This window comes from Oncorhynchus kisutch, linkage group LG10 (genome assembly GCF_002021735.2).
Source record: "Oncorhynchus kisutch isolate 150728-3 linkage group LG10, Okis_V2, whole genome shotgun sequence".
NCBI lineage: Eukaryota > Metazoa > Chordata > Actinopteri > Salmoniformes > Salmonidae > Oncorhynchus > Oncorhynchus kisutch.
In genome coordinates this window covers 60744443-60766461 of record NC_034183.2, presented here as the reverse complement: position 1 = coordinate 60766461, position 22019 = coordinate 60744443, and the positions used below count along the sequence as shown (strand labels likewise).

General features: G+C 41.7%; 3 protein-coding genes across 5 annotated transcripts; 2 read left to right on the top strand and 1 right to left on the bottom strand.

The window, feature by feature from the left end:
- Positions 1 to 243: 243 nt before the first annotated feature.
- On the bottom strand, positions 244 to 2678 carry LOC109898642 (uncharacterized). 3 transcript variants are annotated; one of them, XM_020493684.2, is made up of 11 exons: positions 2561 to 2678; positions 2441 to 2468; positions 2252 to 2328; positions 2037 to 2118; positions 1643 to 1865; positions 1419 to 1486; positions 1261 to 1316; positions 975 to 1063; positions 795 to 868; positions 519 to 642; positions 244 to 355 (listed from the first exon to the last, which is right to left on the bottom strand). In XM_020493684.2, the coding sequence occupies exons 1-11, from the start codon at positions 2579 to 2581 to the stop codon at positions 349 to 351; spliced, it is 849 nt and encodes a 282-aa protein (XP_020349273.1). In that variant the 5' UTR covers positions 2582 to 2678; the 3' UTR covers positions 244 to 348. The 3 variants fall into 3 exon arrangements, with proteins under 3 accessions (XP_020349273.1, XP_020349272.1, XP_031690330.1); XM_020493683.2 differs by having other exon boundaries at positions 244 to 358; positions 2561 to 2645; XM_031834470.1 differs by having other exon boundaries at positions 244 to 358; positions 2252 to 2325; positions 2561 to 2641.
- Positions 2679 to 2725: 47 nt separating this feature from the next.
- Positions 2726 to 5561, top strand: LOC109898643 (transmembrane protein 205-like). Its single transcript, XM_020493685.2, has 4 exons — positions 2726 to 2847; positions 3431 to 3539; positions 3707 to 3870; positions 4124 to 5561. Exons 2-4 carry the CDS (start codon positions 3440 to 3442, stop codon positions 4424 to 4426), a joined length of 567 nt encoding a protein of 188 aa, XP_020349274.1. The 5' UTR covers positions 2726 to 2847; positions 3431 to 3439; the 3' UTR covers positions 4427 to 5561.
- A 1435-nt stretch (positions 5562 to 6996) lies between these two features.
- On the top strand, positions 6997 to 21062 carry rab3db (RAB3D, member RAS oncogene family, b). The gene is made up of 5 exons (XM_020493680.2): positions 6997 to 7221; positions 11900 to 12139; positions 16761 to 16879; positions 16972 to 17096; positions 17309 to 21062. Exons 2-5 carry the CDS (start codon positions 11900 to 11902, stop codon positions 17494 to 17496), a joined length of 672 nt encoding a protein of 223 aa, XP_020349269.2. The 5' UTR covers positions 6997 to 7221; the 3' UTR covers positions 17497 to 21062.
- Positions 21063 to 22019: the final 957 nt, after the last annotated feature.

Sequence of the window (22019 nt, the reverse complement as noted above, 5' to 3'; positions counted from 1 at the left end):
ACGACTCATAATAATGTCTGGAATGGAATGGTATCAAACACATGGAAATAATGTATTGATGAGTTTGATTACCATTTCATTTATTCTGTTCCAGCCATTACCATGAGCCCGTCCTCCCCATTGAAGGTGCCAAAAACATCCTGTGTTTAATAGTGTACAGTAGATAATTATTGATAAAAAAAAGCCTTTTATGTGAATTATTGATAAAGAAATGTGTTGAATGCACAAAGCTCAAACAGAAAATAATTGTCAGTGTAGACCACATTTGATTTTATTTGGCTGTCATAAAGAAGACAGTGTGAGACAAGGTAGGGCAAAAGGTAGATACGAGGATTCCAGCTATGAACTTTATTTCCTTCTGCAACAGAGACAAAATGAAGAATTCACTTCTAATGTGGTTACCCTTATAACATATACATAAAATTAAGTGTGCTTATTAATTATATGATTACATGAATTACTGTTGTCAGTAATAGATGAGAAACAGCAAAGCAGGATATTAGTGTGCTTTCATTTACCTGGCAGACACATCGATTTCCTCTTTGATCTTTGGTGTCATTCCTTTAGCACATATTCCACTTTGCCCTTCATCTGAATCTGAATTGGCTGGCATAACCCTCTGTCCTATTCGTTCAGTTCGGCCTAGTATGCGATGCAAGAGACCATGCACATAGCAAAAAAACTGATCTATCAATAAAAACTGATCTCAGCAAACAGAAAAATACACTTTGTATTTCAATGCAAATGCTGCATCTTTTGTAGATCAACAGCAAGTTAATTACCAGACATCTTACCTGTTTTATTGGGAGCCTTGCCTTTCGATATTGTTATAGTCTGAAGCTTATTCTGTAACTCAGAAACATCTGACCTAGGGGAGAACACTTGTTATAGGGATGCATCATCATAATTCCTTTAGTAATAGCAGTCTGTCAGATTGCTTGCCATCTACTCTAACCTCACCCCGGAACTTTCACCTTGCATTTGACCTGAGCATGTCCTGAGGCCTCTGCAGTTTGAGAGCGTCGTCCTTCATCTGATAGCTGTCAATCATCCTCTCCAAGCACTGAAAATGGAGACAGATAGACACATATTCCAGAACATGTCACATAACATTAGATAAGCTTCAGCAGTCCAAATCATTATAGCCCAAGTACAGTTCAGAAGATTGTTTCAATTGTAACGTTTGTATAATTTGTTTGATGAAGTGAAATCATTCAGGTCAAAGTGATTTGTGGGAGAGAAATGTGAGCTCTGAAATACCATATCTTTGCAGTATTTCTCTGTCAATCTGCGCATAGTTTCATCTCTTAGTTTTTCTAAAAAGGAAAGGAAAACTTGAGTAAGGTTTTAAAAAACCCTCCATTAGAACAACATTATGGAAGAAGATCTTGTTCTGAAAAACATCAAATCAAACTTGCTAAGCAGGCCATGAATGTTGTGGATTTCCTCCCTTAGCTCAGCAATCTGCTCCCACAGGACTCTTCGACTGAAGAAACAGACAACATACACATTTAAAAAAATGGAGAGAGAATTACATGTTATTACTGCATTAGCCCACTGAGCTAAAGTCTACTTATCATCATGCAAGTGTAGTTCATCAAAGTATCTCCACCACACTTCAGACTGCCTAATCCAGATCTACCTGTGGTAGAGTTCCTGAGAGATGTGGTTGATGGCAGCCTGCCTCTGGATGTCTGAGGGGTGAGTGCTGGAGCAGGAGGCTTGGAGAGTAGGACAGGAGCAGAGAGAGTGGGACAGGAGGCTGCGCAAGTAGTGGAGCTCAGTGGAGACCTCACAGCGTAGGCCCTCAAAACGCTCCTCAAGGTGCTGAGCGGCAACATGTGCAGCCAAATGGTGCACCTCGGCTGGAGGAACAAGGACAGGAGGACAGTTTATGTCATCTTTAAGTCATTGTTATGACAGTGCTATTTAGCCCTTATGACAGAGTGTTCAACTCAAGTAAACAGTAATAATAATAATCATGGAATCAAGGGTCAGGTGTGGTTCGGGCGTGATTGTGTTGTGTCCTCACTTACATTGAAGGACTGCCATGGTATTGAGATTCTGGGTTCTCTCTGCCTCGTGCATGAATAAAGTTTTGCACAGGGAATCAATAGTCTACAAAACAGCAAATATTAATTGAAACAATATCCCCTGAATAAAACAGTAACCAAAACAAGCCACCAAAGAAAACAGTAGACAATCGTGAATATGGGAAAAATACTACATTTTACAGGAAGCAGTTAGTCACCTTGGCTTGTGTTTCAACCTCTGACCTAATTCTTTCCACAACATCTCGGAGAGACTCCTGAGATTCACCTACTGCTACTAGAAGACAACTCAAGAAAGTAAGTGAACAATGACCATGCAGTATTACACCAGGTTTTGTCAAGTTATGTTAGTTTCTGATGATCACACTGACACAATAACACTTACACACCTTCAGCAGGAAGGGGCGGTGGTTCACACTGAAACAACCATCGGCATTGTATTAAAAATCATTCTAACAAACTATTTTGGTACTGTATGACATTGAGTGCCACATGTGTTTTCTACTCACCAAGGCCCTCTTGTCGTCCATGTCAACTGACCTGAGCTAAGTAAATTGTAAGTGGGTGGATAAAAACGGTGTCACAATGACAAGGCGGGGATACGTTCTATCTCATTGATGATTGGTTTGTGGGTTATAATTTAACGTAATATTCATTTGGTAATCATGTGATTTGTAGATATTGCTTGAGGGCGTGGTTAATGGACATTGACGTCTGAGAGAGGAAGTGTTGCTCTGGTGTTCGATCAACGGGAGTTGCAAAGACGGTTTCCCTTCAGTCAACATACCACATCCAGGTAGTTATTTTTCTGTTTAGTTTTTAAGGAAAAAATATGACAAACAAGTGAAAAGCCACTTTCCTCTCTTTGGAATGCACTGCAACACAACACGCGCGCAGTTGTGTAACTCACCTAGCTACGAATTACTATGTTAGCTGGCTAACGTTAGATGAGTTGTGCTAGCGAGATTTTTAGTTTCTGACAAATGCCATTCCACTTATGGTTTCCAATTCCCAAAATATGATATTGAATTAAGTATTTAATCCTCAATTAACAGTATATAATTTTTTTAAATTTTTGTTTGCTAGATAGCTAGCTATCCAACTTTGGAGTATTAGTCTTAGTAAACAGGTCAGAACTCTTATCTCTCGAAACCACCATCACTTGCATGCTAATCAAGTTTGCACGTGTAGACGGACCACTTTCCAGTCCTCAAATTATGCTGTTTGAAGGGGCTTCCAAAGGTCTTTGTTGAATTAGAGTGTTTTTGAGTGGGGATGTGTTTTTTTTGGTTTTATGCCCCCAATGCTGTAATTGAACTTAATTTATCTGGTTTGCTTGCTAACATTTATCTGGGACTTTTTCTCTTTTTGTCCCCCAGATTAATACCATGGTCACAGAAGGGGAGCCTACAGATTTGGTGAAAGTGCTGCACCTGCTGGTGCTGTCCTTCGCATGGGGAATGCAGTTGTGGGTCTCCTTTATAGCAGGTGATGATATTGGGATCGATAGGGGATGAGCAGAGGAAATCTGTTAGATTGTAGGGTTTTGCTAACACTCAAAGTGGCATATCAAAAGAAGCCAATATTAAGAATTTGAGGCACAGTATTTGTCTCCCCATTTCTCTCACTTACATTATCTCTTTTCCCACCCACAGGTGTTACACTGGTGAAGCAGGTAACACTGCACACCTTTGGGCTGGTGCAAAGCAAGCTGTTCCCTGTTTATTTCTATTGCCTACTGGGCAGCAACTTTGTCAGCCTTGCTGTGTATGCAGTCTACCACCCCAGAGAGCTGCTGGATTGGCACGAAAGCCTGCAGGTCATATCACATTCTATTTTGTAATTTAGGGCAGGATTCAATCTGTACCGGTGAAGCATTACAGCTTGCACAATCGACATGTAAAGATTATTTCCGATTTAGATAATGGTTGTATCTACATTATAGACGTCACCTATGTCCAAATTTATTTATATAGCCCTGATATCTCAAAGTGCTGTACAGAAACCCAGCCTAAAACCCCAAACAGCAAGCAATGCTGAAATTCTGAATAAAAATTGTTCTTCCCCTATAGATGGCTCTGTACTTTGTGGCAGTCATCATGGCAGGTCTAAACGCACAGTGGTTTGGCCCGTCTGCCACAGAGGTCATGTTCAAGCTACGGGAGGTGGAGCAGGAGCATGGCCTGGGGAACCAAATAGGGATAGGGAGCCAGAGGGAAGCCTACGCCAAACTCAGGGAGCAGGACCCCAAGTATAAGGCCTACAAGAGCACCTTTGGCCACTATCATGGCCTGTCCATCCTGTGCAACCTGATTGGGTTTATCTGCACAACCACCAACATAGTGTACACAGCTCTCAATTTACACACCATTTAGAGATTGTGTTTGGTGACAGGTTTTCATATTGACTTTCAATGAGGGGATGTATGTATCAAGTGTCTCAGAGTAGGAATGCTGATGTAGGATTTTTGCCTTTTAAATCACAATAAATAAGATTCCATAGGTATCTCATCTGAACAATCAGATCTGGGAAAAAAAATTCTGAAAAGATCTGATGTGATTGGTCAAGACCAATTAGTGGGAAAAAAATATCAGAATTGGCTGCTTGTGTAAACAGCTTTAGGCATATTACATATGGGCCTGATCTTATTTCATCACTCCTAGTGAGACGCTTGATGCATACGGCCCCTGAACATAACGCTTAACCATATTTTTTTAAATATGCCTTTTTAATCTAATTGTTTCACCTGTCAATAGAAAACAGCACACAATGTCAAAAGATTTCAAAGTATTTTTGGTCTTTCCTTTGTCAAAACCGGGAAAGGATGAATGTAATAAACATTGATTTATATTTTTCAGATGTACATGATTTAGAAAAATAATTAATGTTAGTGATCCTCTTTTTGATTTCCCTACAATTATTGTTAATTTTACATTGATGTACTTGAAGGGTTAGAGCTGAAGTATAATGTGCAGTGATCCTGATAATGTTTCAAAACTGAGGTTTAACACTTACACAGAATTTGTAGATACATTTTTGTTGTTGAAAAGCACAAGATTCTGGACTGTTATTAAATGGGAAATTGTATTGCTTGTGACTTCCACTAGAGGGTAATGTCTGCAAAAAAAACTTTGTACAATCATTAGGTGGATATTTTTTAACAACATAACATTTAGCGCAGGGTTGTTGCACATAATTATGTACTGTGAATAAATTACAATTATGGAAATTCCTACAAATAATGAATTCAATAGCACCAATAATATTGTTAAGTCATCTTTGATGTTGAAACAAGAAAAAAAAATCAGTTTTAGTTGTTACCCTTGATGGAAGCAGGAAATACACTCCTACAGTTTGAGCATTTTCTTTTGAAAATCAGGTGCAATACAGGGTCAATAACATGCAACATATTACGACCAGACCACACAGTTGGTGCCCACCTCTTGAACAGACTGGTTCTAACTTCATTATTGTGACGGACATCATGTAAAAATAAACAACATTTAAACAGCTTTGAATAAATAGACCGACCACTGCTTTTCTGGCAAGTCTTGGGAGGAGAGGGATGATGTCTTAATAAAGTTAAAATATCACTAATGGATAACTGGACAGAACCCAAAACTGTAATGGTGTTTCAGAGTGAGTGAAAAGGCTTCTACAACCTACATGTTGTGATGTATTAGTCTGGTTGTTTTAGCTGTATGCATGTAAGTATCTTTATTAGTGTTAATGTCAAACTACAATGTTGAGATGTTGACTCAGAATAGTTAGTTTACAGTGGTAGATCATCAAGATGAAACCGTTTGGTATGGAAAGTACAGGGAGAGTGACAGTGTCATAGGAAATGTTGTTTAGATTCTTATCATGCCTATACTGTATGTCTCAGCAGTCTCGGCCACTCCTCTTGGCTCAGAAGGAAAGACTTCATCTTGAGATGAGCCTTGTCAGACAGGCTTAAGTGGCAACAGGAAATTGCATTCTTTTAACTCCAGCAGCACAAGTTCACCTACTCTCTGATTAGGTGAGATTTCAAGAGAAATCTCTCCCTATGTAATTAGAGGTAAACCAGGCCACCAATTCTGGAGTTTCTCTTGGAGTGAACTAACACTGTTTACTTTTCAAAAAAAGGAAAAGAGAACCAATTATTTACAGATATACAGGTACACTACAACCAAACTCATTCACTCCCCATGTTACATTACCCAGATACCACAGCAGGTCAATGAGCCACAAACTGGCGGTATGGTGTTGCTGGAAGTAAGCCATGTGAACTAGAAAACAAAGTACCCTTCATGTGCAGTAGTAGAAAAAACATCTCACACACTGCTGATTTCTGGAATTCCTAAGTAGTGACTATGAGCAAGTGTCTAAAACAGGATTTCCAAAACTCGGTCCTGGGTGCATGTTTTGTTTTTCCCTATCACTAACCACAGGATGCTTGGGCAAAAAACAAAAAGTGCACCTAAAGGGGGCCCCACCAGGAAGTGTCAAGGATGTGCACATATTCACTCATGGAAATAATTCTGATTTATTAACTGGTGGATGCTTTTCCAAAGTTGGCCTACCATATCTGCATGAAAATATTAACTTACACAACATTTTAGGATCTAAGCCCAGTGATCTCATTAGTGTATTTCTAATGATCTGCATTATCAAATGTTGAGTTATACTTAATAAATGAGGTTGGCAGACTGCAGAGCATCTCTGAAGTTCAGATCAGAAGACTGACCCAGCTCAGAATATTCTCTATATTATTCAACAATTTAATACACATAAACATCAATCAAACACAAACATACTGTAAATGCTGCCTTGATTTGTGAAAGCTCTTATTTCGAAACAGGCTAGAGCTGAGTGAGGGATCATAAAGTACAGTAAATTTGCTCTCTGGAAGTGTGTGAGAGAGATTATAGCTGTGTGAATACTGTCGTGTGAGGTGATCACAACACTGACTGCTGTGCTCTCGAAGGGTGCTCCTTTGTACACAAACGAGATCCGGGAGCTGCCTGTTCTATTCCACAAACGCTCAGAGGAAAACGGTGAGGCAGAAAGCGGTGGGCGGAAAGAGAATTCAGGTTGTTGAAGACCCTAGGGAATTTTCACTCTTCACTTGAAAGGAAATAACATTGAAGAATAAAGTCAAAGAAATTCCGTTTCCATAGATTAGTAGGTAAGTGGTTGGAAAAAGTTTGGTCAATATTTTCTGCACCTTTGTCCAGCTTACTTCATGTCCAAACGAAAATAATTTGCTGGGCATTATATTCTCGTTTACTTAACTCAATTTAATGTACACTGGACTTAGTTTTACATGTTTCTATAATGCGACAACAGGTTTTCGAGACATTGCCTATTAATCCTCGAGGCTCGAGCACCTGGTGCTATTTGAAGAACCGAAAGGACAAATTGTCAGCTATGGATTTTCTTCACCCCCATTCTCTGTATAGGGTGTACTTTGGCAGTTCTATATCATATAGAGATATAGCTGTCAAACTCTAGGCGGCATTTGCCTTATCCCTACAGTTTTCAGCCATTCACGACTCTCATGTGAACTTAAATCCCGACGCTGTTTCAACGTTTTGAAACGTCAAATCGTCGCTTGCTGTGGCCTTTGCATTAGCGAGAAAGAATCCGTCAAATTAAAAAAATGCACGGATCTATACAGCTATGGGTGCCTCCATATGACAAAACTACACCTCCCGAGTTACGCTTACATACAGGTGTTCAGAACACGCTCCATGGCTAATTAGCACAGGTGGTCGCCTCTTATCTTCAGGAAACAAGCTCTGTAACATGGAGATATGGCCTTGTGGGAACACTAACCACAGGAGGTTGGTGGCACCTTAATTGGGGAGGACAGGCTCGTGCTAATGGCTGGAGTGGAATAGTTCAAATGCATCAAACACATAGGTTCCATGTGTTTTATGCCATTCACTCCTTTCCAGCCATTATTAGGAGTCGTCCTCCACTGACACCAACCCTATCAAGGTGTATCAATTCAACCTTTTTAAATGATTTCTCACTGATATGAAAGATAAGTTCCTGTATGCTTCCAAAACAGACGCTTGTTAATGTTCAGATTGAGCATCGGGGCTCTTAACAAAACTCCCCCATACAGAAGATGCCTTTGTCCAATGATTTATGTGTAATGTAATGAAACTGAGAGTCATGATCAAGGGCTTATAGAGATGTAGAATGGACACTTGACAACTTTCAATATGATGGGTAGAGTTGACAAGTATAGGCCTACTTATTGTGCTATTAATTTGAGCTTGTCCAGGTATACTGAAACCACTAAATTTTACTAACCTACTTCCTTCACCTGTGTTTACGACCATTCTTTAATAGGGAACAGACAGCTGCCAACCAATCAAGAGCCAATTTCCTATAACAGCCAGGGACCTTACTCTGCAAACAGTGCCAGCTGAGAGACCACAATAGGCTTATTCACCATAATGGCCTCTTTTATTTGTTTTACAGAACGAATGCTTCTCCAGTGCATAAAAAATGACTCCCATTTCAACTCTACTAAGTGCAGGCCTGTTCTGTGATGACAGTGATGTAAAATCTGTCCCGTCAGAGATGTACCCGATTATTGTGGCAGATGGTGGCATGCCAGTATTAAATTCATCACCCCCTGGTCAAAGTGATCTAATGCTACTTGTCCACAGAGAGTTTTGGCCATGTGTTTCTCAACACTTCATCATCCAGTAACTTTGGTCTCTAATATCTTAGTATAATTTGGACAGTATGACTGCAGCATTGGGATGTCTTATATAATATTATTATTGTACAATGGGATATTGAATTGAGTGATATTGTAGGCTACTCATTGCCTCAGCAGCACAACAGTTGTCACAGATTTAGGGTAGAAAAACAGTTTCCCAAAATATTATTTTGCCCCAAGACTTCATTGAGCCACAGTGTAAATGTGCATGATGTGACCAGGATTTAGCAGGCTTACGTTCTGAGAGGAAAACAACATTTGATCCAATGGGTTTCCCGCATATTCTTTGTACACACAGTGTGGGACCTATGATCCAATGACTTTAGACCCACAAAGCAATGGTCAGATGAAAGTTTGATTGGTGCCATGTGATAGGGGATTATAGTACCCACCTGCCTTTTGCACAGAATCATTTTGGCCTTTACATCATACATTTGCCTTATTTAACATTTACCGCACAGATCATCCCCCATGTTACAAGTAAGGGTCAGTGGACTCACTCTCACACCCCTATAATCTCGGTGGGCACCGAGGGCAGTGGACTCTCTCTCACACCCCTATAATCTCAGTGGGCACCGAGGGCAGTGGACTCACTCTCACACCCCTATAATCTCGGTGGGCACAGAGGGCAGTGGACTCACTCTCACACCCCTATAATCTCGGTGGGCACAGAGGGCAGTGGACTCACTCTCACACCCCTATAATCTCGGTGGGCACCGAGGGCAGTGGACTCACTCTCACACCCCTGTAATCTCGGTGGGCACCGAGGGCAGTGGACTCTCTCTCACACCCCTATAATCTCAGTGGGCACAAACATGGAATCATAGAGATACAGCTTCAACAAGAGATTTTGTTTGCCCCACAATAGTGTCTGTGGATTAGAAGTCGACCGATTAATAGGAATGACCAATTTAATTAGGGCCGATTTCAAGTTTTCATAACAAAACGGTTATCGCCATTTTTGGACACCGATCATGGCCGATTACATTGCACTCCACGAGGAGACTGCGTGGCAGGCTGACTACCTGTTATGCGAGTGCAGCAAGGAGCCAAGATAAGGTGCTAGCTAGCATTAAACGTATCTTATAAAAACCAATAAATCTTAACATAATCACTAGTTAACTACACATGGTTGATGATATTACTAGTTTATCTAGCTTGTCTTGCGTTGCATATAAATCAATGCGGTGCCTGTTAATTTATTATTGAATCACAGCCTACTTCGCCAAACGGGTGATTTAACAAGCGCATTCGCAAAAAAAGCACTGTCATTGCACCAATGTGTACCTAACCATAAACACCTTTCTTAAAATCAATACACAAGTATATATTTTTAAACCTGCATATTTATTTAATATTGCCTGCTAACATGAATTTCTTTTAACTAGGGAAATTGTGTCACTTCTCTTGCGTTCTGTGCAACAGAGTCAGGGTATATGCAGCAGTTTGGTCCGCCTGGCTCGTTGCGAATTGTGTGAAGACCATTTCTTCCTAACAAATACAGCCAACTTCGCCAAACGGGGGAAGATTTAATAACAAAAGCGCATTTGCGAAAAAAGCACAATCGTTGCACGAATGTACCTAACCATAAACATCAATGCCTTTCTTAAAATCAATACACAGAAATATATATTATTTTAAACCTGCATGTTTAGTTAAAATAAATTAATGTTAGCAGGCAATATTAAACTAGAGAAATTGTGTCACTTCTCTTGCGTTCATTGCATGCAGAGTCAGGGTATATGCAACAGTTTGGGCCGCCTGGCTCGTTGCAAACTAATTTGCCAGAATTGTACGTAATTATGACATAACATTGACTGAAAGAATAAACGTTTTGTTTTCGAAATTATAGTTTCTGGATCTGACCATATTAATGACCTAAGGCTCGTATTTCTGTGTGTTATTATAATTAAGTCTATGATTTGATAGAGCAGTCTGACTGAGCGGTGGTAGGCTGCAGCAGGCCAGCAGCTCTTCGCTGTGCTTCAAGCTTTGCGCTGTTTATGACTTCAAGCCTATCAACTCCCGAGATTAGGCTGGCAATACTAAAGTACTTATTAGAACATCCAATAGTCAAAGGTATATGAAATACAAATAGTATAGAGAGAAATAGTCCTATTATAACTACAGCCTAAAACTTCTTACCTGGGAATAAAAGCTGGTTCCTTTTAACATGTTCTCATGTTCTGAGCAAGGAACTTACACGCTAGCTTTTTTTACATGGCACATATTGCACTTTTACTTTCTTCTCCAACACTTTGTTTTTGCATTATTTAAACCAAATTGAACATGTTTCATTATTTATTTGAGACTAAATAGATTTTATTGATGTATTAAGTTAAAAAAAAGTGTTCATTGTTCATTCAATATTGTTGTAATTGTCATTATTACATATATATATATATATTTGGTCCTTCAATAATCGGTAGCGGCTTTTTTGGTTCCTTCAATAATCAGTATCTGCTTTTTTTGGTCCTCCAATAATCTGTATCGGCGTTGAAAAATCATAATCGGTCGACCTCTACTGTGGACCGTCCTCTACATTCCCCTTTGATGTTAAATATCACTACTTCTTAAGATGGCCATGCTGAGCTAGCTGGCCTGACCCACTAATGGGCCTGGCGGATATGTTCTTGACCGGTTTTCAAGGAGACAGTCCTCATCAGAAGGAAGCTGTGGTGTGCAGCTGAGGATGAGGGGGGAGGCCATGGACTCTCCTTTCACACCCATTCCTTGCAGTCATTACACCCACTTTTAGGAACAAGTGACAGACACTAAAATGTCTTTATAGTGTGCAATTTGATACCCAGTGGCAGATGCTGCAGCCTGCAAGTGACTGAGTCATAATAGCTATGATGAGCAGGTTTTGAAAACTCCCCGCAACATACTGGATCATAACAATTTAGGGGACTGGGCCTGGCCTGTTGATTTTACCTACCAACTGTTGAGTTGTATTGGTATGAAATTCAAAGACTCATATCAAATGTTATTAGTCACATGCGCCGACTACAACAGGTGTAGACCTTAGTGAGATGCTTACTTACGAGCCCCTAACCTGATGATTTGTTGTTTAATTCACCCTGAGCTGTAGTATCACCTCTCACACCTCTGCCTTCCCTTCTAGATGGCGTCAGTGAATGACTCTCGCCTTCAGCAGCAGCCTGCCCAGAAGGATGCGGCTGACCAGAACTTTGACTACATGTTCAAGCTGCTGATCATTGGCAACAGCAGTGTGGGGAAGACCAGCTTCCTGTTCCGCTATGCTGATGACTCCTTCACCCCAGCCTTTGTCTCCACCGTGGGCATAGACTTCAAGGTTAAGACCGTCTTCCGCAATGAGAAAAGGATAAAGCTACAGATATGGGTGAGTTAGCCTTATGCATTTTGTCCCACATGCCAGCTATGGTCTCTACAACATGATTGCCACCTTTGTGCCACATTTTTGCCATCATAGTGGACTCTCATACACATCCCATCAAGAGGAAAGTTGTCCTCTGTATTAAACCAGAATATAAATCCATAGACCAAATCCTTCACTATTGAATTGAGTTTTTCTGACAGGTGGCTGATAATTATATAGTGGGTCAATCACAAACCTTCATCTGCATTTTACACAGTGGTGTAAAAATACTTTGAAGTACTACTTAAGTCATTGTTTGGAGGTAGTTTACTTTACAATACATTTTTTGCTAATTTTACTCCATTTTATTCCAAAGAAAATATGTACTTTTTTACTCCCATACACTTTCCTTGACACCCAAAAGTATACATTACATTTCGAATGCTCAGTAAGGACCTCAATATGGTCCAATTCACACACCTATCAATATAATGCCTGTGGTGAACTCACTAAACACAAATACTGCATTTGTAAAAGATGTCTGAGTGTTGGAGTGTGCCCCTGGCTTTCCGTAAATCACGCCATCGGGTTTGCTTAATATAAGGAATTAGATTTATAGCATGTCATTTTTTACCTTTACTCAAGTATGACAATTTAGTCATTTTTCCACCAATGATTTTACCCTCCGTCTCTCTTGTATGTTTTGCAGAAAACTTGGTTTCTCATCTCAAGCTACTGCAGTGTGTTGTTGCTGCTTGTACCACATGCTCTAGAGACTAAGGCTGTGTTTGGACAGGCAGACCAATTCTGATCCATTTTCCACTTATTGGTCTTTTGACCAACCACATCAGATCTTTTTCAGAGCTGAACTGATTGGTCAAAAGAACTGATTGGAAAAAAATATCATGTTCTGTGGAAATACTTGAATTACAGGGCTACCAGAAGTGCTACAATGTAGCCTAGTACCTTGACGTCGGAAAGTGTTTCAAGGCAAACTATTTCCACGTACAGTGAATGCTGTTTAAACAAGACAAACACCCTATATGGTATTGTATTCAATCAAGATGAATCAGCAGCAACCGTGTCCACACCAATGTACACACCAAAACCAAGCTGACTGACGCACTGACCCTGTTTCCACATAGGACACGTGATTTGGCTTAATGTTGTCAGTGGTGGCTGGGATCACTGAATGCCATCTGATGAGTTTCAAATCAGAGAAGAATAAAACCCTCCTCAGTTTGCCTCATACATTGGAGGTGTGGAAGTAGAAACCATGTCCAATAAATGAGCCCTGGCTTCGAGAGCAAGTGTACAGTTAATGAACAACCCTATGTGGAATGGCCAGGGGCGTTTAATCCGCAGTGTCCTGTTTTCACTCGAACCCTCTGAGCCTCGCCTCTCGATAAAGAGTATACAGGTGGTGCCCTGTCCACACTGCTGCAAGCTTTCCTCTGCGTGTGTGGCATGAGAAGGGCTTGAAATGATTTTTTTATCATGGTTTTAAAAATGAGTTTAATTTGAAGCCTTCCATAGAACCATTATGGTTCTACTTCCTCAACCTGAACCATACTGTTTATTCTAGGAGGATACACCACATGGCAATATGTTAACTGCACAATGACACACCTGGTGTCGGAACCACAAAGCTCAGGGCTTAGAGTGTCCCTGCTTTGTGTGGGCGGCAGGACCAGGTGACGCATGCTGAGAAGGGTCCCAGTGACATCAATGGCTCTGACCCCCAACCATTTTAAACTCATTGTCATCATGCATATGCTTTTGGACAGTATTTTCTTTACTTGTTGTATAGATAGTTATGGAGACAGTGTGAGCCATGGGGACAGTGTATTTGGTTAGTGCTACTGTAAGATCCATTACCCTGCCAAATATTTGATCATGTCTGCTCATATCAGGTAAGATATGCATCTGGTATCCTTCATTCATAAATTAAACAAAAATGACCCTGAGATGACGCAGACTCTCCTTCTGGGTAAGGTCATTTAACAGAAGTACACCGCTGCGGATACACCGACTCACACACTTATAGAGCACTTATGTCTCTAGCCCGGCACCTGCTCTAAGTTAAGAATAGCTCTATTTTTTGCAATCTCCAAATCGGTGGCAGTTCGTTCTGGCTGACTACCCTGCACACTATTAGCCCTAATGAAACATTCATAACCCCCCCCCCCCCCCCCCCCCCCCCACTATTCAGTGATGTAAAGTCCTCCAATGCAAATGAGGGACCCAGGCCAGGTTACCAAGCGACGGCCAAGGATAGTTGCCGTGCCAATTTAATCTCCTCACCTGCTTGACTATTTTTTTTCATGTTAACCTTTTCCAGGGAAGCCACTCTGACATCACACTCAACCTCTACTTAATTGAAAGATGTTTCCGATAAACAGGTCTCTACAGCTCTGCGGCACCAGAGAGATGTTATCGACATCTGACGCTCTCCGTGTTCTTTTTGTTCTTACTGGGTTTTTGTTAGTGGGCCAGGGTTTGTTGTTTGACAAGAAGTTCTGTTGATGGACATGGAAAATGTAGGTGTTACTCTGTTTAATCATGTATCTGACACTTTAATTTCTAATAGTCTGAAGTTAACAGTGGCTTTAGGTGGGAAGGTTTCGGCTGACAGGACAATTTAAAGGACAAAGCACTATCACAGAAATATGTTTATTTATGTCAAATATCTATTTTGTATGTTAACAAAAGACCTGAATATTTACAAGCGTATACACACTAGAGGTCGACCGATTAATCGGAATGGCCGATTAATTCGGGCCGATTTCAAGTTTTCATAACAATCGGAAATCGGTATTTTTGGATGCAAATTTTGCCCCCCAAAGTTTTTTTTTACACCTTTATTTAATTAGGCAGGTCGGTTAAGAACACATTCTTATTTTCAATGACGGTCTAGGAACGGTGGGTTAACTGCCTTGTTCAGGGGCAGAACGACAGATTTTTACCTTGTCTGCTCAGGGATTCAATCTTGCAACCTTACAGTTAACTAGTCCAACGCTCTAACCACCTGCCTCACAAGGAGACTGCCTGTTACGCGAATGCAGTAAGAAGCCAAGGTAAGTTGCTAGCTAGCATTAAACTTATCTTAAAAAACAATCAATCATAATCACTAGTTATAACTACACATGGTTGATGATATTACTAGTTTATCTAGCGTGTCCTGCGTTGCATATAATCGATGCGGTGCGCATTCGCGAAAAAGGACTGTCGTTGCTCCAACGTGAACCTAACCATAAACATCAATGCCTTTCTTAAAATCAATACACAGAAGTATATATTTTTAAACCTGCATATTTAGCTAAAATAAATTCAGGTTAGCAGGCAATATTAACCAGGTGAAATTGTGTCACTTCTCTTGCGTTCATTGCACGCAGAGTCAGGGTATATGCAACAGTTTGGGCCGCCTGGCTCATTGCGAAGTAATTTGCCAGAATTTTACGTAATTATGACAAAACATTGAAGGTTGTGCAATGTGACAGCAATATTTAGACTGAGGGATGCCATCCGTTAGATAAAATATGGAACGGTTCCGTATTTCACTGAAATTATAGTTTCCGGATTCGACCATATTAATGACCAAAGGCTCGTATTTCTGTGTGTTTATTATGTTATAATTAAGTCTATGATTTGAAAGAGCAGTCTGACTGAGCGATGGTAGGCACCAGCAGGCTCGTAAGCATTCATTCAAACAGCACTTTCGTGCGTTTTGCCAGCAGCTCTTCGCTGTGCTTCAAGCATTGCGTTGTTTATGACTTCAAGCCTATCAACTCCCGAGATTAGGCTGGTGTAACCGATGTGAAATGGCTAGCTCGTTAGCAGGGTGCGCGCTAATAACGTTTCAAACATCACTCGCTCTGAGACTTGGAGTGGTTGTTCCCCTTGCTCTGCAAAGGCCACGGCTTTTGTGGAGCGATCGGTAACGCTGCTTCGAGGGTGGCTGTTGTCGATGTGTTCCTGGTTCGAGCCCAGGTAGTGGCGAGGAGAGGGATGGAAGCTATACTGTTACACTGGCATTACTAAAGTGCCTATAAGAACATCCAATAGTCAAAGGTATATGAAATACAAATCGTATAGAGAGAAATAGTCCTATAATTCCTATAACAACTACAACCTAAAGCTTCTTACCTGGGAATATTGAAGACTCATGTTAAAAGGAACCACCAGCTTTCATATGTTCTCATGTTCTGAGCAAGGAACTTAAACGTTAGCTTTCTTACATGGCACATATTGCACTTTTACTTTCTTCTCCAACACTTTGTTTTTACATTATTTAAACCAAATTGAACATGTTTCATTATTTAATTGAGGCTAAATTGATTTTATTGATGTGTTATATTAAGTTAAAATAAGTGTTCATTCAGTATTGTTGTAATTGTCATTATTACAAATAAAAGAAAATTAAAATTGTCCGATTAATCGCTATCGGCTTTTTTGGTCTTCCAATAATCGGTATCGGCGTTGAAAAGTCATAGTCGGTCGACCTCTAATACACACACACACATTCACCTCTAGCATCTCAAGTCTGTTGGTCTTAGTCAATATTGCCCCCTTCTGGTCTCACAAAATACCACACAATTTAACATGTTCCCAAACCCAACCTGACCATACATCATGTTCCCCACAGGACACAGCGGGACAGGAGCGCTACCGTACCATCACCACAGCCTACTACAGAGGAGCCATGGGCTTCCTGCTCATGTATGACATCACCAACCAGGACTCCTTCAACGCTGTGCAGGACTGGTGAGTGAAAGGTGAAAGGTTCCATCATTTCCATATTGACCCTGCTGCCTTCTCAGACTGTGCATTCGTCTACTCTCACCTCGGTCATACAGGGCAACTCAGATTAAGACATACTCTTGGGACAATGCACAGGTGATCCTGGTGGGAAACAAGTGTGAACTGGAGGATGACAGGCTAGTCCCCACAGAGGATAGCCAGAGACTGGCTAAAGATCTTGGTGAGTACCATCCACAACAGCATGCAGTCTTCGCAAAGACTATACACCAAGAGGTCACACTACCACAGCATACTGACCTCATGAGAACACACTTACACACAGATATAGCAGGGGACACCGAACCCTAAAGCCTAAATATCTCATCTGCTTTTCTTGAAATCTCTCCACAGTAAGTAATTACTCTACTCAATTTCTCCGTCTCTGTCTGACAGGGTACCAGTTCTTCGAGGCCAGCGCCAAGGACAACATCAACGTGAAGCAGGTGTTTGAGCGGCTGGTAGACGTCATCTGTGAGAAGATGAACGAGAGCATGGGCGGAGATGCCAACATGTTGTCCAATCACAGGAGCACCAGTCTACAGGACTCGCCTCCAGAGAACCATGGGGGCTGTGGCTGCTAAATCCCACCTCATTTCTCCTCACAGCCCCACACCAAACCCCGTCACTGTGCCTGAAGTATAGAGAGTACACCTCACAAACTACACCCCAATCTCACACCCCCTAACACAGCCATTACAGTGAAAACCATAAAGCAGCCAGCTGAGATAACTATCGGTCCCCTCCCCTCGGTCCATCCAGTGTTATCCCACATATCCCCTGTTCTAGTTTCTGTATTCCCTGAAAAGGCCCCATCTCTCTTGTGTACTGTGCCCCCCCGCCCCAGCCTCTACCACATGGCATCCCCTCTGCTCTTCTGGCACAAAAAAATTTAAGTACTGTATTTATTGTGAGAAACCTTTTTAATGGCTTTATTTTTAAAGCAAAGGTAGTTCAAATCAGCTTAAAGAAGTGCCAATCTGAAGAAGATTTGTCATAATGAAATATTCCAGTAGTAATTATTGTAGGTCATTGTTGTGTTCAGAGTTTAATGAATGAAAATATAATAGTTCAAGACTCAAACAGAGCAGAAGGTGCTTTTGTTTTGGATGCCCCCTGGCTAGGTGCTCTGCTTCGAATGTATTCATTGGACTGAACTTCTCCGAATCCAAAACCGGACAGAAAAAAGCACCCCAAAACCTGATTAAAAAAAATACAACAAACTTTTTCTGTCATATCCTTGATCAAAATCTAAATGTAACTGTTATTAATGAAGATGACATCATCCAGACAATCACAAAATGGAGTTATTCTGCTGCTTTGGCCTTTTGGTTCCTTATTTCCCTGACCTCCATGCTTTACTCTGTGACACTGAAGATGCTATTTTGCCATGTCCTCAGAATAATTGTGCACTACTATTCTTGAGACTTTCTTAACCACTACTGCTTATGGGAAAGAGAAGGTGAAAAAGTATGAGATTGTTCCAAACAATGTTAGAGCAATGTTGTTCTCCAGGATATTTGTCTGGGAGGAAGTCGTATAACACTAGTGACACTGACACGCGTCATGTGATCTGCTCTGGCATGTCCTCACTCACCCCTCTGTGCCTCCCCTTCCTACTCATTGTTCTTACAATTTCCAACCTGAATGTACAAGGCTTCAACAGTGTCCTGTAATCTGGATGTGCCAGTGTAAACTGCCTGCATTACTTGCATGATGTTATTGTACTGTTCTTACATCTAAGTTACTGTCTATGAAGTAGCCTAATTAAAGCGTGGTGATTGGCCAAGCATGACACCCATGTTAATTCATTTTCCAAATCATATGCTTAAACAGAAAGACAAATGGTGCACCTAAAGCATGTACAGTACATTCCATTGTACTGCTTGGATGGCTTCAGTAGAAAAATTATGCATCTCTCCAACTGGACTGGAGAGACATGCATCTCCCTGTTCTCCGGCCCTCTGTTACTCACAGACACTGCCATTTCCCTATCACTAGCCCCACACTGTTCTCCGGCCATCAGTTACTCACAGACACTGCCATTTCCCTATCACTAGCCCCACACTGTTCACTGGTCCTCTGTTACTCACAGACACTGACATTTCCCCATCACTAGCCCCACACTGTTCACTGGTCCTCTGTTACTCACAGACACTGCCATGTCCCTATCACTAGCCCCACACTGTTCTCCGGCCATCAGTTACTCACAGACACTGACATTTCCCCATCACTAGCCCCACACTGTTCACTGGTCCTCTGTTACTCACAGACACTGACATTTCCCCATCACTAGCCCCACACTGTTCACTGGTCCTCTGTTACTCACAGACACTGCCATGTCCCTATCACTAGCCCCACACTGTTCTCCGGCCATCAGTTACTCACAGACACTGACATTTCCCCATCACTAGCCCCACACTGTTCACTGGTCCTCTGTTACTCACAGACACTGCCATTTCCCTATCACTAGCCCCACACTGTTCTCCGGCCATCAGTTACTCACAGACACTGCCATTTCCCTATCACTAGCCCCACACTGTTCACTCTGTTACTCACAGACACTGCCATTTCCCCATCACTAGCCCCACACTGTTCACTGGTCCTCTGTTACTCACAGACACTGACATTTCCCCATCACTAGCCCCACACCGTTCACTGGTCCTCTGTTACTCACAGACACTGCCATTTCCCTATCACTAGCCCCACACTGTTCTCCGGCCCTCTGTTACTCACAGACACTGCCATTTCCCTATCACTAGCCCCACACTGTTCTCCGGCCATCAGTTACTCACAGACACTGCCATTTCCCTATCACTAGCCCCACACTGTTCACTCTGTTACTCACAGACACTGACATTTCCCCAGCACTAGCCCCACACTGTTCACTGGTCCTCTGTTACTCAGACACTGCCATTTCCCTATCACTAGCCCCACACTGTTCTCCGGCCATCAGTTACTCACAGACACTGCCATTTCCCTATCACTAGCCCCACACTGTTCACTCTGTTACTCACAGACACTGCCATTTCCCCATCACTAGCCCCACACTGTTCACTGGTCCTCTGTTACTCACAGACACTGACATTTCCCCATCACTAGCCCCACACTGTTCACTGGTCCTCTGTTACTCACAGACACTGCCATTTCCCCATCACTAGCCCCACACTGTTCTCCGGCCCTCTGTTACTCACAGACACTGCCATTTCCCTATCACTAGCCCCACACTGTTCTCCGGCCATCAGTTACTCACAGACACTGCCATTTCCCTATCACTAGCCCCACACTGTTCACTCTGTTACTCACAGACACTGACATTTCCCCAGCACTAGCCCCACACTGTTCACTGGTCCTCTGTTACTCACAGACACTGACATTTCCCCATCACTAGCCCCACACTGTTCACTGGTCCTCTGTTACTCACAGACACGGACATTTCCCTATCACTAGCCCCACACTGTTCACTGGTCCTCTGTTACTCACAGACACTGACATTTCCCCATCACTAGCCCCACACTGTTCACTGGTCCTCTGTTACTCACAGACACTGCCATTTCCCTATCACTAGCCCCACACTGTTCACTGGCCATCAGTTAGGGACAGGCACGGTCTCGGCGTGATAGCAGCCTTATGTTTTTACGCCAAAGCACTGCTAAAGCTGAGGGGTTGGGTCAAAGCCCGCCAAAAGTATTCATGAGCGTCTACTCTCTCCCATTGCTTATCACACCTATCCACCTGGATGCACAGCTGATGCTGACTCGCTGTTTGATATTAGCTGGCTGATTTGTATCAAGTGATCTCCTCTGTTCATCTCCTACCACAAGCAAGTGGTCTCCCCTGTTCATCTCCTACCACGAGCAAGTGGTCTCGTTGTGGTGTAAAACATTTTACTGGAGACTTAACTGTTAACCTTTTTATAGCTGTGTAAAAACACTATACCCACATTACATCTGCATTATGCCCAAGTTGTAAAGCTTTCTGGGTGGTGTTTGTCAGTGTATTTAAATAGTGTTTTTCTTTCTGCTGCTGAAGGTAACTGGATTGAAAGTGGTGAGGTTTTACTGAAAGTCCTGAGGAGGACTTCTCTAAATCACATGCTGATGCACTGATACCCAGTTTATCTAAATACTTCAATGTCAGTTGATTAAAAGGACCCATAACATATCTTTTGATAATTATGTTCATCTGAAGTTGTAAGTGAATCATTTTATCCTTTTAATTTCTTTCTGTGGAATTGGTTAGTTTTTGTGTAGTATGGCATTCCATATGTTATATAGGAGGTTTGTTATACTATTAAGAGGGAACTATACTGTTGTGTCTTAATGTATATTTGTTTTGTTCCAATTTAAGGCTCTCTGTTTGATGGAAAATCTTATTAGAAAAGGCATATACATTGCATACGTTTATGAAAATAAAGACTTCATTACAAAATATAAAATCTTGAGTTGCCGTTTTATTGTGCAATCCTGATGCTAAATCGTTTAGATGATTAGAACTTGTGAAAGCACAACATCTATGCAGTCAAGCCGACAAAAGGCTTGAGACCCATGCTCTATGTGGTTAGGTTAGTCTTTTATGGTGATATCATTAATAATTTATGGCCTTACGTCCTACCTCCCTTCCCATTTGGATAAGGGGGGGGGGGGGGGGGGGGGGTTGTGGTGTTTTTTTTAATCTAACGACACAGAAAACCACACTGCTGTGGTCCTCCTCAACAATAAGAGGTTTCCTGGTGCCCTTTCCTGTCACCTACCAGTTAACCACAGCCTTTGTGTCCTTTGCAGTTAATCTTCTTGCAATGTTTTGTAACCTTTTTATATTTTTACATCATACTGTAGTCTTCCATCATATACTGGTGCCTATCAGTGATCTTCCTTAGTGCCAAATGAGAAATCCTCAGCCTGAGCCCACTAAAGTCAAGTGATGTAGGCCAGGCTAAATTACATTCAAATGATGTAGGGTTGGGACGAGCCTAAACGCCCCCATGCTTATCACGGGACACTACCCCTTGCAATACAGATAACGCAGGTCGAGCTCAAAAACATGGGTGTAGGTCAGAGATAAGAGACCGTTTACGCTGAGTTGTGAGTTCACTGGCTCCATGTGG

Bases quoted from the DNA above. Each gene is read 5' to 3' on its own strand.
- LOC109898642 (XM_020493683.2), bottom strand. From the start codon at position 2,581: ATGGACGACAAGAGGGCCTTG. The intron at 2,329-2,440 runs GTGTGTAAGTGT...GTTGTCTTCTAG, and splicing joins ACCGCCCCTTCCTGCTGAAG to TAGCAGTAGGTGAATCTCAG. The intron at 1,064-1,260 runs GTATTTCAGAGC...CTCCATTTTCAG, and splicing joins AGAAATACTGCAAAGATATG to TGCTTGGAGAGGATGATTGA.
- rab3db (XM_020493680.2), top strand. From the start codon at position 11,900: ATGGCGTCAGTGAATGACTCTCGCCTTCAGCAGCAGCCTGCCCAGAAG. The intron at 16,880-16,971 runs GTGAGTGAAAGG...TCGGTCATACAG, and splicing joins TTCAACGCTGTGCAGGACTG to GGCAACTCAGATTAAGACAT. The intron at 17,097-17,308 runs GTGAGTACCATC...TCTGTCTGACAG, and splicing joins GAGACTGGCTAAAGATCTTG to GGTACCAGTTCTTCGAGGCC.
- LOC109898643 (XM_020493685.2), top strand. From the start codon at position 3,440: ATGGTCACAGAAGGGGAGCCTACAGATTTGGTGAAAGTGCTGCACCTG. The intron at 3,540-3,706 runs GTGATGATATTG...TCCCACCCACAG, and splicing joins GTGGGTCTCCTTTATAGCAG to GTGTTACACTGGTGAAGCAG. The intron at 3,871-4,123 runs GTCATATCACAT...CTTCCCCTATAG, and splicing joins ATTGGCACGAAAGCCTGCAG to ATGGCTCTGTACTTTGTGGC.